Consider the following 14,025-nt stretch of genomic DNA (forward strand, 5'->3'; position numbering starts at 1 on the left):
TGATTCTTGTATTTTCGAGACCCATCATTTTTATCGGTTTGACAATGATATCAGCAAATATGTAGCCATGTCACCTGATAGGTGCCAAGTTTGTCGCTGAGCTTGGGAGTCATTGACTTGGTGTCCATTCAGCATCTATTAAGAATATCTGTAAATCATTCTTCCTCATTATGAAACAAACTGTGTGAGAAAGCAATATTCCAATTTATTTGTAATATTGTTTTATATTTGTAATATTGCTTTATTGAGAAGTTTATACTTCCTGATCATGTATAAGTTTCAGAAACACCATGTAAATGAAAGACCAGTATTCACAGAGCAAAAAGAAAAATTTAATTTTGGATAAAATATGCATTCTCGCTGAAACTAAACAAATATTGAAGACGAGTTAAAATTTTGCAACGCATATGGAGCTGTCTTTTTATTTTATTTCTTTCCACCTAAAATAAAAAAAAAATCTGCGAAATCTCAAGAATAATATTTTTACAAATTAAATAGTTATAATGTGCTGTTGAAAAAAAACAAAAACATAAATCTGTTATTAAAACACTGGATTTCTTTTCGATAGAGAAACTAGTTGGCATTGTATTTCTAACTGTTGTTTTGCTAGATAAGAATCGGCTTATTCCACTTTTTTGAGAAACTTTTCTTTTTATTGTATTTTGCACAGAATTGTTTATTTTTATGTTTGGGTTACACAAATTTAATCACACTCAAAAATATTAAAAATCATAGTGTTGTTTTCCCAGTAAATCCCTATAGAGTTTCGTCATAATTGAATAAATTGTTTAGTGTTAATGAATTGCAAAGAAAAAGGGATAATATTAGTTAAATTTGGAAACTAATCTTATTTGCGAATTGAATTTAGTGAAATTTGTTCTAGCTTGCCTAAGACATTGAGTACAGTATTATTTTTTATGCTTAGGTAACAAATTCTGTAAACAATATAAAATTCATAAAAATTGCAAAGAAACAGCGGATGACTTTTTTCTGTTTATTTTTACTTTTTCGCTTATGTAGTATATTGCTCAAATATACGAACTTCAGATTTTGAAGATTCTTCTTGTAACAGACCTCTCTGAGACTGAAAACACAATTTTGGAATTCTGTCTATTTTTTTGTGAACAAGGAGTTATGTCTATTTTTGTTTGTTTGTTTGTGTGTGTGTGTGTGTGTGTGTGTGTGTGTGTGTGTGTGTGTGTGTGTGTGTGTGTGTACGTGCGTGCGTGCGTGTGTTTTATCTAATCGTATCAATTTTGTATCGAAATCAATTCTATGAAGGTTTATCTGCCCCACTAAAAGTGAACTCATTAAGTACAGAACTTCAACATTTGGTACACGGGTTTGGCATCTAAATTGTATATCCATATCAGAGTTTTAACAAAAGCCAACTAGGGGGTTGATTGTCTGTTAGTCTGTACTTTTGTATGCATATAAGCGCAATACCTCAGAAACTCGACGATTTAAATTAATAAAATTCGATATAAAATTCGATTCGATTCGATTGGACAAAAGCTGTCCAAATTACATATCCAATTATTGAATCCATCCCCAAATATCGATATTTTGTCACTATTGTTCACTAATGCCATGCAAGACATTCGAGGCCTTATCGAAGGTCTATACTTTTATGTGGGATAAAACTTTTATTAAAGAGGTACAAGAAAGTTTTGTGGAGACAACTCTGTCTGGTTGAATAGTACAAACTAGAAAAAAAAATTCTTTCAGATGATATATGTATAATAACATCAAAATGACAAATACATTAATACCCTGCTTTTTCTTCTTAATGTAATAAATACGTTCACATCATTAGTTGGAAACCTGAATCCCCCATCAGTACAATCAGCTTAAAAATATTTTGATGTCTTAGAAATATTTAAATAAATATTTCAAGACTCTGTCTTTCCTTTTATCAGTAAAGAATCTCAAAATATTTGTTTCCTTTGAAAAAATGTTACTGATGTAGTGTTAAGCACAAATCACTGTTTTCGAAAGTAGAATTGCAAGATTTGTTTGATGTTTGATTTTATTATGTGAAACATTAAATGTTTTGAAAAATATCTGATTTTATGGTAGAAGTTTTAAATTAATTTTCACAAATTGTAGAACAATAACTTAAACATTTACCGATGGTTAAATTGCATGTAATTAATAATTGGAAAGTCCAAATTCAAAATAAGCGGTTTGATAATAGTTTTTTTTTCGTAAATCTTTACAGGAGAAAAATTCAGAGCTGTATTCTATGAAAATTATTTTAATATAAGCTGTGTATTATCCAATGAAAATTATTTTAATATCAGCTGTGTATTATCCAATGAAAATTATTTTAATATAAGCTGTGTATTATCCAATGAATTGAAGAATATGAGTACTAATTGAAAAACCAGCAATAGTTTCCTGCTTTACGATTGGATTAAATTATTTTTGTAATGATTTTATTGTGTTATTGAATTGCATTAATGCATTGATTTTATAATATTAAAGTATTATATTGATGTATTGATTTTATTTTATTGCCCTCTTATATTGTTGCATTATTTTTTATATACGCATATTTATCAAAACTATTCTTCTGTAAAGATTTTTTCTGTAATAGTTTAATGTTGTTTTAAATTGTTGTATTAGTTCTAATACATGCTTATTTATCAAAAATAAATTTATGTAATGACTTATTCCATAAATCATTACAGATGAAAAATTGAGAGCTGTATTTTATAATATTTATTTACTATAATTTGTGTATTGCACAATGAATTGAAGAATATCATCACTAACTGAAAAAAATGGTAATTCCTTCTTGTTTGATATTTGGGCCAAATTATTTTTAATGACTTTATTGTGTTATTGCAGTAACGTATTTATTTTAGAGTATTAGAGTATTATATTGTTGTATTGATTTTATAGTATTAAAGTATTATATTGTTGCATTGATTTTATTTTATTGTTGTTTTATATTGCTGTATTAGTTCTGATGTATGCATGTTTACTTTGCAGTGAACTTATCAGCTCAGAAGCATATGTTCCCGATGGCCATCACTCCTTATCTTGCTGGCGTGGCACCTCTGTATTTGAGTGTGAAGGAAGAAGAACGGAAACGAAAGGTAAGAACTTGTATTTAATTTTTTTAAAAATAACATTCATGTAAATTTTGGTTTACTGTATCTACTTCAATGGCGGCCCTATTTCTAAGCCATTGGAAATAGGCCTAATATTCTTATTAAAATTCTTTAAATAAAGCAAATAATTATATTTTATGTTGGCTCTGTTACTAAATTTACTGCTGAAAAAATTTCGACATTTTCTCTTACTAAATTTTATACATCTTCACATAGTCCTATTCGTCGTATTTAGTAAAATATTCTTGTCACGCTAACATTTAATTTAAACAAGAAAATCCCTACTTCTGCCAAAACTGACTGAGTTATGAAAATCTCAACATCATTCGTTTTGACGAACTTAAATTTTTTGATTGTTTTCATAACTGAAATCCATTGTTTCATGTAGAATCTTAAGAGTTCGTATTCAGATTTAATTAAGTATATACGTGTTATTAGGTTTAAATATCTTTCGATTACTTCACATTATTAGGCATTACTACTGTTTTCAAAAGGCATTGAATGTTAAATTATTTACTAAAAAAACATTTAATATGCCTTGTTTTCTAGTAATTTTATTTTAGTCTTCAAAGACTATAAATCCAAGACATCTCTTACATTCTTTTTGTTTTATTAAGATAAACTAATCTTGTAAAATAAGAACAATTCAGATTTTACTAATTAACTAAATAATTGGGAGTTATAAATATGCTTAGTAATAATCCGGCCGAATTTGAAGTATTACCATGAGGATTAAGGATAAAAATAATTTATAATATTCACTGGTAAAAATACTTAGCACTTAATTTTAGGAAAATCAAAACAATATGTTGCCATTCTAAGGATAAAACAATGCAATTTTTAAGAACTGAAAATAAAAGTTTAATCTGACAAAATTTTGACATTCGGTTTGAATTTTTTGAGATGTATGAAGAGTTACATTATCAAAAAGAAATGAATAACTGTTGTACCTGGCTATAATTTAGTTAATAACACCTTATACATTTGTTTTATTGAGAAATAAATTAAAAAATACAAATGCAGGTACTAAAAGCACTTAAACTGAAGTCTAAATATGAGCAAGATTATTAATTGGAAAAAATCTTCTGCATCAATGGTACCTGCTATTTCCAAAAAAATTAAAACTTAATTTAAAATAAATATATTTTATTAAAAATACAGAAAATTAGATATAAAATTATTTCAGATATAATAAACCCAATGTAACATTTTTTTTTACTAAAAAAACCCTCATAAGTTGAAATTTCAAAACAAATAGTAATCACTTTTGGACGCGAGAAAGTCCTTGTAACATACGGCGAAATAGGTTCCAGGTGTATTGATCTGTGAATATTTGTTGCAAAATAAGGAAAATAAATTAATTGGGCTATTTTCTTTTATAATGCTTTAATGCTTGTTAAATAAATGCCTATTTTATTTGGGCTTTTACCTGAATATTGAGAAGAGACTTTTCATTACGAAATTTGTCAAGTATTGGTTTCAACATATTGGGTTCCAAGCTCACGAATTTTTCCAGATACCGTTTTTTTTTTTTTTGTTTTTTTTTATCAATCATAGCATAAAATAGCATCATTTGATACGAAGGTTTTTGTATTCCCTAGAATTAAAATCCATTATACCAGTTCTTTTCGGGGTACCTAAAAAAATAAATTTTACAAATGAAAATTCATGAATAGTAATTTGATAGACGCATTAAATGGCATACAAATTAGTTTCAGCAATAAGGAGCAAGAGAAACTTATTTAGCCAGCACTTTTCTATATTTCAGCTAAATGTAATAATTTTAATATTATGATGAATTGACGTTCATTTTAACCTTATAAAAATGTTTATTATAATCGTTCTTTTATTAATATGTGATTTTGTAATGAAATTATTTAGTTCATTTCATCATGTAGTGTGCTGTAAGCGATATGTTATTTTTCAATAACTTAGATTTTGCGAATTAGCTGAATATCTGATTTCTGCTTCTTTGTTGCTGCTGAAACAATAATAATTTAATTCTAATACTCTAAATAATATACCGCTATTTAATATAATCAAACATTTTACGTTTACTAAACCTGGTACTTGTTTTCTGAAATAATTTTGTACATTACTCCCATTTGCTTTATACAGATATTACTCAATCAGCTTTAGTCATAAATCAATGGCACATTTTTATTGAATGCGTTAGATTATAATTTTTTTTCATTAAATGTGGCAAAATAAATTGCATAGAAATTTAAATTTTGTAATTTTTTTTCAGCATTATCTTTTGGTGATTCTAGCAACATAAAAAAATGATTATTTACTTCATTTAAACCATTTTTCCAACTGAAAGTATAAAACTATCTCTAAAGGTTTAGAAATTTGCTATTAGGCCATGAGTGCCAACCATGCATGCAATTTCTTTGCATATTTCTATCGTATTCTTTTTTCATATTTCATTTTCTTTTCATACTGTCAACATTTTTACTTTGAAATAATACATAATAAAATGTTACAGTTATTAAAAATATGTGATTTCCTGAATCATCTATAGTCAAAGTCAAATCAAGTAAACTGTACTAAAAAAAAGCTACGTGTATATCAGTAATCTCTAATATATTTCTTAATTCAGTCAAAATGATTTTTAAAAGTAATCAATGTATTTCAACTGAATTTAGTTTTAAATGGCAGTAATCAATATTATGATTAGTAAGACTTACAATTTAAAACAAATTGTTCAATTTAATGGAATTCTATCTATAACCTTAAATTACACAAAAGCACGTGTAGCGTTGATTAACTGCGATGCGGGTTCTAATAGATTTCTGTGTATTCTGTGTAGTCTGTGTATTTCTGTGTATTCTGTGTATTTCTATGTATTGTCTGCGTGAGTTTTCGTTGACTTTAGCAGTCTTTTCCCCTGCCCGCCGAAGAACTAGTGTGGTGTTATTGTAATACATGGCTATCCAGCTCAGTTTGGGGCAAGTAATTTTAGTAATTTTTTTTCTCGACGTAAAAGTTTATTGAGTTCCATATTTCTAGACCATAACAGTTTATATCGTAAAGATTTTTTTAATCATTGTAATAAATAAGATGTTACAATTGGCTTTGGCATTTTAGACAATGTTTTCTATTCCTAAACACAATATTTGATATGGGAAATTAAACTGCTTGTTTATCTTCATGTCTCTTGTAGATCTAAATGATTTTTGTCCCTAAATCAATATTTCATAGAATATTTAATGGAGGTTTATAAGCAGCTGTGTTTGAAATTATTCTGTTTCCCAGCGACTATCAAACACAAACATGGGCTTTTATTTATTTATCATTATTGTTCGTTCATTAGGTTTTTTTCCCTGTTCGAATTTTGTGCATGCTATCTTTACAAACTTTAATATCACGCAACATTTGCTTTGGGTAAAAATATTAAATAGATTCATCTGCCATTTATAGAAGTTTTCTGGAAGATATATATTTCTATAATAAGTAATTTCAGTTTTTATATAGATTTATATAAGTCTTTTATATAAATTGTGTGGGGAAAAGATCCAAAAATTATAATCATTGCAAGACATTTTTATTATGATATTGAGATTGAGAAGAGATTTTTTTTATATTTTCTTATTTTTTTACAAAGGATACACTAAATTTTACAAAGGACGCACTACACATTTCAATCTCGATTTTATTAGTTTTTATTTAACGAGATTTCAAAGCATGTCAGTTTTTAAAGTTTCAATCATTATTTTATCCAGTAATTGTAAAACAAGAATGCGTGCATCTAAACATCTCCATGCATCTAAACAAATTATTATTGACTGTGACTAAATTGTTTTTAAATTCGTATCCATTCAGCCCGAAGTCCGAAAACAAAAAACAGTTTTAGCGAATGAAATTTGAAAGAAGACATCTAATGAAGAAAGACAATCCCGAAGTCCGAAAACAAAAAACAGTTTTGGTGAATGAAATTTGAAAGAAGACAACAAATGAAGAAAGACAAACACTTAATTTCAAAAACTAAAAACCATAGCTTTAGCTTCCTTTGCCTCAAATGTTAAAACAGTTCACAAATTTTTCAGCGAATATACTCTCCTCAAGAATAATTTATGACCAGCTCCGCGATTTAAGAAAATGGAAATCAGATGACCTAACGGAAGTCATATATTAAGCCAAATCTTTCGCCTTTTGTCTTAAATCATTGCGAAAGTAATTGCCACTGTAAAAAAAATGGCAAAAGCGCTGAATTTTGCGGCAAAAAAAGTCATTTGTCTTCCAGTGATCTTTATCCGAAACGCATATCACTGAATTGAATAAACGACAACAAACAATAAACTTTTTAATTGGAGTCCTAGGAAAAGAAAATAGAATGCAGAGGCGTTGTTCACCGTTGTTCATTATGAAAAATTTCCAATAAATAAATTGCAACGTTCAGAATAAGGACATCTCCTTTGAGAAATTAAGCTGATTAAATAAAAAAGTTAAACAAAACTTAAAGAGAAAAAGGAAAAGTACCTGTAGCATTTTAAAAATGTGTTTTCCGTTATTGGTTTTTAAGATTTAATTAAGTCTATCTGAAAAAGTGTAGCGATTTATAATTTTGGAAATGACTGTAATCCATTAATTATACAAAATACATTGTAAACTATTTATATTTAATTACTCTTTCAACTAAAAAATAAACTTTACGTTACGACATTAAATAATGAAAAATTAGCAATCTGGCGTCCTTATAAATAATTTTAATTGTTTCTTATTTAAACAGAATTTTTAAACAGCAATTAATGCATATTTAATTTTACTATATTGTAACTCAAAATACGTACAGCTTGAAAGCATTTCAAAAAACAACTTCATTATCTTGAATACAATTTCAGGAACTGAATAAACGTGCTGTCTATTTTTAAGATGAAAATTTTCCCGATTGTTCAGCGGGGAATTTGATTAGCAATCGGTAATTGGCTTGTGTCAGTTTGTCATTCTGCTGCCAGTCTTACGTCAATGGAAGCGCCACTTCTGTACTCTCAAACTGTTTACTTGTTTGCTTGCAGTTGAAGTTAAATTGTTTATTAAATAATGAATCCAATTTGGATCTTTTCAACTCAAAGGAAATTGTTGGATAAACTAATGACATCGATTCTAAACTACAGCTTTGGAATTACTAGTCAATTTTAAAAGTTAATTTTATATAAATTATTTTAATTAATAGGAAAGCTTGAAATTGCATTAAAAGTTGCATTTTCATATGCTATATTGTTTAAAGAATATTAAAATATTTATGTCTTAAATAATTTTAGAAACAATCGCGAATACGTTTTTGAATTTTTATTTCGGTATTCTAAATATATTCCCTGTATTTTTCGTATATGTCGCTATTCATACAACAGGAAATATTTCAAAATGAAAATAAAGCTATGTAAAAGGAATGTATTTGATTTTTTCACTAAAAAATTCCAAAATTTAAGTCTTATCGTTTGCTTTTCTGATATTTTGCTTTGATGAAAAAAAAATCATTATTATTATTATTATTATTAAATATATCGTTTACTTTTTTGATATTCTTGTGTTGATTTTTTTTAAAAAAAACAAATGTTTCTTTTTCTATCACTTGCTATTCATTTTGAAATATCACTCAATTTTTGTTAACAGTGCTTATTCATTTTCTGTAATAACCCTCCTTTTAATATCATTATAGAGCCTGTAAATATGTATTGTTGAATTACTGTTGAACAACTTAAATAAGTAAACTTTAATGTAATATTTAACATAGCTAATGCCTGTATATCTCGTCTTTCTCTAGTTGAAAGAGCACAAACTTTAATGGAAAGGCAGGAACTAATTTGTATCAAAACAGGTAAAGAGAATTTTGAAGAGCAAATGATTGATTGGTTAGAGAATTAGATTGACAAGCGGCTGATAGATTTGTCATGCCCAGATTATTCATTAGAATGCTTCTTGCAATTACTATGTAACACTTTATATGCTTTACTTAGGTCAATTATTTTGGACGAGTAGTTTGTCAAAGGGTTCATAATAATTCTGAACTAGAAAGGATTATTATAATCATTTCTATTCAACATGCATTTGATTCAAATGGGCATTATATAATTTCTGAAGGTATTTGATCACAAATGTATGCTAAGTATTTTACAACTAATCAGCAATGTTGAAAATAATTATTAAAACTTCTGTAATGAATATGTTTTACAAACTGCTGATGGGTTTTTCCTCTTCATCTATTATTCTATATTTAATTTAAATCATTTATGACAAATATTTTAGTAGAGTGATGTGAGGATATTAAATAATAAAATAACTGTTTTAAAGTTTTAATATGAAATAATATGCATACATCCATATGATTTATCATGTGGGAAAAATTGCAAAAATGCAATTACATTTCATGCAAAACTGTCATTTATAAAGATATGTATTTCCTGGTTTATTTTATACTCTGACATGAAATGCTCGGGAAGTGGTGTTCAAATTTAGAATATTCAAATAACTTCGATTATTTTTGTAAGCATATTGTTTTTTATCCCATTATGTATAAAAGTGGTAATTCAAAATTTATACTTAAATTAAATAAAATTTTTATCCCTCAGAATGTTTTTTTTAATATTTAGGACCAGAATTCTAATAATTAGACGGCTAAATAATAGTTTTTTAAAAAAATATCGCGATATATTATATATAATATTTTGATATCCAAGCATTCATTTATTTAATTCTTAAATTCCTCGGAATGAATCTACATATTTTTGGTCCAGAAAATACTCTTAATACACTTCAAGTATACTCTGTTATTAAATAAGTTTGGTTTCAGAAACTTTTGATCACCGTATATTGATTAGCAATTCCGAAAACTAATAAAACAATATTAAATAATTTTCCTGACTGAAGTATAAATTTAATTAAATCAAAAAAAAATTTAATCTTATTTAAGCCAGAGAATATAAAAAATAAAAATCTACTCTTATTTATAGAAATTGATAATTCATCATTTTGTTATATTTTTCGTTTCTTTTCTAAATCTTCAATCACTACATTAATTTCAAAGTACTTTATCTCGGCGATAATTTGCACATCAAACGGGGAATTACCCAAGGTTTTTGTTTAATTTTTTGCAATCCATGGGAAGTTTTTCTATGATTTAAATGTGAATTTGAATGAGCCCTTATGCCATAATTTCATGAACCATCTTTAATTTCTTATATTCCCAAATGCCTTTATTTTTCCAAACTTCTATTAACTTGATTTAATTTAGTCGTGTGCACATTTAACAACAAATATTGCGCAGAACTGACAAATAATGGCCCTTGCGCTGATAAATCCCCAATCCTTCATGGTAAACTATATTTTTATCAGTTATTTAAAATTACAAAGTCCTCCATCAAAAAAAAATGGCTTATCTTCATAAAATTGTTTTCTACATTGTATAGGTATAACTTCAACATTTACAGGATGTTTTTGTTTAGTTACAAAATCAAATTCATTTACAGAAAAATTCTCACTCGACTTTACTTCATAATTATGAATACTTCAATTATGCATTAAATAGCTTTTTCTTTCTTCCTTTTTTTGAGAATAATGATTCTAAACAACAATACAAAAAATTCTCGTTCAAATTTTCATTATTCATTTCATGCAGGAAAAATGATTTTCTACTCATAAAAAAATATCAAACATCTTTTGACTTTTGTAATGATATTTTCCACTAAATGCAGAAGCGGAAACTATTTTCAAAAACAATTGCTTTTTAGACTGGAATCATCTGCCGATCTCCACATTCTTATAAGTAGTATCAAATGGAAATAATTCATTGTTTTCCATTCAGAAGCAATTAGTTTTTGTGAAAACTAATCTTTCTTTTGATTCTTTCTGTTCCTTATTAAGAGTCATTCTTCATTAGTAATTAAAAAGACGAGAAAGTAACTTCGAAATAATTGCTATTTAAATGAAGTTCAAAAAAATAGTCGAAAGTCAATTTTGAAAAGTAATAAGCAATGAAATGATTCGGAGTTCATTTTTAATATAACATACAAAAGTAGTGAAAGAACAAATGTATCAGAGGAAAATATCAGAAACTTGAATTTTAAATGATTACAATAATAGCTTTTGTTTATTTACTGTATTCTGAATTTCAATTAATAACTTAGAACAAGATGAGTTTTAAATACTTTCTTTGGATAGTAAGAATGATTCAGATACCAGGAAAAAAAATTAAAAATCATGAAAATGGAAAAATGTTATTTTTACATAAAAGGATGAAAATTAATTCATATATATATATATATATATATATATATATATATATATATATATATATATATATATATATATATATATATATATATATATATAAGCAACAAATATAAAAAAATTATATGAATATTCGAAGTAATTCCTACGATTGAGAAATTTAGCTGTCAGACAAAGTGCCACACTTTTTCACAACAATAAGTTCCATATCAGTTATTCATGTTATATTGTGCCATCAGAAATGATAATGATTCTGTGAAAATGTGGCTCTTTATCTAATGGATGTGCTCATTAATGATGGACTACGTACTGAACATTTGTACGTACTTCTTGTTGTCTAATTTGTTGTTGTTTAATGCCTTATTCTTTATAGCGCATCATTTTGTCTGGTAGTTTATATTGCAAACTTTGTCAGTCAATTCTATCTTCAAGGCAGGAAAGATCCAGATTAGTTTGGCTCCATAAGTTTCTCTTTCAGGGTCCCTCAAGGCCACAGCAACAGGCACCATTTCAATTTTTAGCCAATCTATTTAGATTTGTCATTCACGAGCACTTCACTCCAACTTTACTACAACCCTCTCGGTAAACACTTTGCTAGAGTACACAAGTCCTTCTTCCCTCTCCAAACATATCGAATCTTTTCCTACCCAACCAACTCCTTCATTGATCGCCCTTTCTAAATGACAAAATGGATAAGGATTGATAGACATTTTGGAGGTTGAATATCTAGCATTCCATTTCAAGTCATGGAAGTTTTGACCAGTTTTTCGTGTTTTCAGAAGATATTTTAGGGCCATGATTCCTTTCGCGAGGGAGAAATGACGGCAATGACTGATATATTTTGGCTTCTAAAACTTCTGCGGATTTCTAAATAGCTCTGTATGCAAGATCACAGTATTAATGATTAATAAATAATAAAAGACAATTCATAAAACTTTAATGATGATAATGTTATTTTATGCAAATAATATATATTAAATTTTTTAGAGATATCCTTATGATGAATCTGAAAAATTTCTTACTTTCATCTAATTTTGCCTTTTCATCATAATACAAACCGCTATTTAACGTTCTGATAATTCTGGAGAAAATCGAGAATAAAGAAGATCAATTTTTGTTCAGCGAGTTTTTCTTACCTTCTTCAATGCAATCAATTTTTCAGGTAGAAATGTTTATAAAACTCGTATAAAATAAACATGTCCAATAAAATAAAAGCTTCAATTTAAAGAATATATAATTCTGAAAATTTGTAAGTTAAAAAAGCTTTATTCAGTCCAATGAAGTCCAGATCTGATATCTTCTTTCATTCTAGTTCTACATCATTATCATTTAATGTATACTTGCTTCAATAGGATTCTGAAAGTAGTTAATAGCCTCGTCGATAATTTAAATCTCAAATATTCACCATTTAAATTTCTGATTTATCTCAAATAATCAGACAATTTATTTTACTTGATAAAACAAAAGTGAATTAGAAAGGGAATATCGATATTGTGATTACAGAAGTAATAAAAACTTCACCTAAGAGCTATTTCTCTGATATGCGAGTTTGTTATTATTGGAAATATAATGAAGGAATTTATACAAGATCCTAAAGCATTCAAAATAAACATTCACAAAATGAAATTTATCCTCAAATAGGATTTTATATTGCAAATATCTTAAATTAAAAAATCTACAAGAGATATAGTTTTAATAGTAATTTTTTCATTATTATGAACGTCTTATTCATTCTCATCATTTAAAAATATATGTTTTCTGAAACCAAACTGCCTATAATTCAGAAATAAACAAGGTTAAAAAAATATCATTAAGACAGAGCAGCTTCTTTGTAGAATACAACGGAAAAGATTGAATTCTTTCTTGTCATCGGCCAAAACCTGTTAGGAAAGAATGGCATTTACAGTAAAACGTTCTATATTGCACATGAAACAACAAAGGTACAAAAGAAATATGATAATGAAGAGACAAATGCGCTAACTGAAACAAAATTTGAATTGATAATATTGAAATAAATTATAAACTCAAATAAAACAACAAAGGAAAGTACAGTATGATGACGAACTATAATTAGACAAAAAGAACTGTATATATAAATCGCCAATAAAAAAAAGTTAAAAAATCTAGTGAAAAAAAAACAGTGGACATAAATTAAATTTCTCTGATTTGGGTGCACTTGCAGCTAAAGCTAATCAGCAGAATGAAACTATATTTCGTATACAGTCCGTGGAAGACATGTAAAAATGAACTCTACAGTAAAATAAAAAGTAGTACCGAAATTTGGCGAGAGGAGAGAATCTGGCGCTGCTCACTTACCAACTGAAATATTTGTACAGTCGAGACAGATTATGCAAATTTCTTATGCTGATGTGACAACTGCGCCAATCATTCCTTTTAGAGAGGGGTGAGTTAACATTTAGTCAGCTCGGACTGTCTAATTCACTGTTGATTTTTGCTTAGTATGCGATTTGTGTTATCTGATCATGCTGTTCTCGTAAAGATGTTTTACAATAGAAAGAGTAATGTTGCGCCTGTACTTACGGAATTTAAAAGGCTTCATAACTTACATAAATGTCCAATGGTTGTTTTTCCACTGAGAGTTATGATTAAAAATTTCTAGGAGACTCTATAGTTAAGAGTTAGAAGGGGTAGTGGGCAAAACGCTGTATCCATCTAT

At 27.5% G+C, this 14,025-nt stretch overlaps 1 protein-coding gene across 1 annotated transcript in view; it reads left to right on the top strand.

Moving 5' to 3' along the window:
* LOC129960257 (fasciclin-1-like) overlaps positions 1 to 14,025 on the top strand; it is a 297,975-nt gene that overhangs the window by 180,253 nt on the left and 103,697 nt on the right. The window contains exon 3 of the mRNA XM_056073535.1: positions 2,998 to 3,104. Coding sequence (XP_055929510.1) covers positions 2,998 to 3,104 — 107 coding nt within the window. The remainder of the gene's footprint in view (positions 1 to 2,997; positions 3,105 to 14,025) is intronic.

This window comes from Argiope bruennichi, chromosome X2, assembly GCF_947563725.1.
Source record: "Argiope bruennichi chromosome X2, qqArgBrue1.1, whole genome shotgun sequence".
Taxonomy (NCBI): Eukaryota; Metazoa; Arthropoda; class Arachnida; order Araneae; family Araneidae; genus Argiope; species Argiope bruennichi.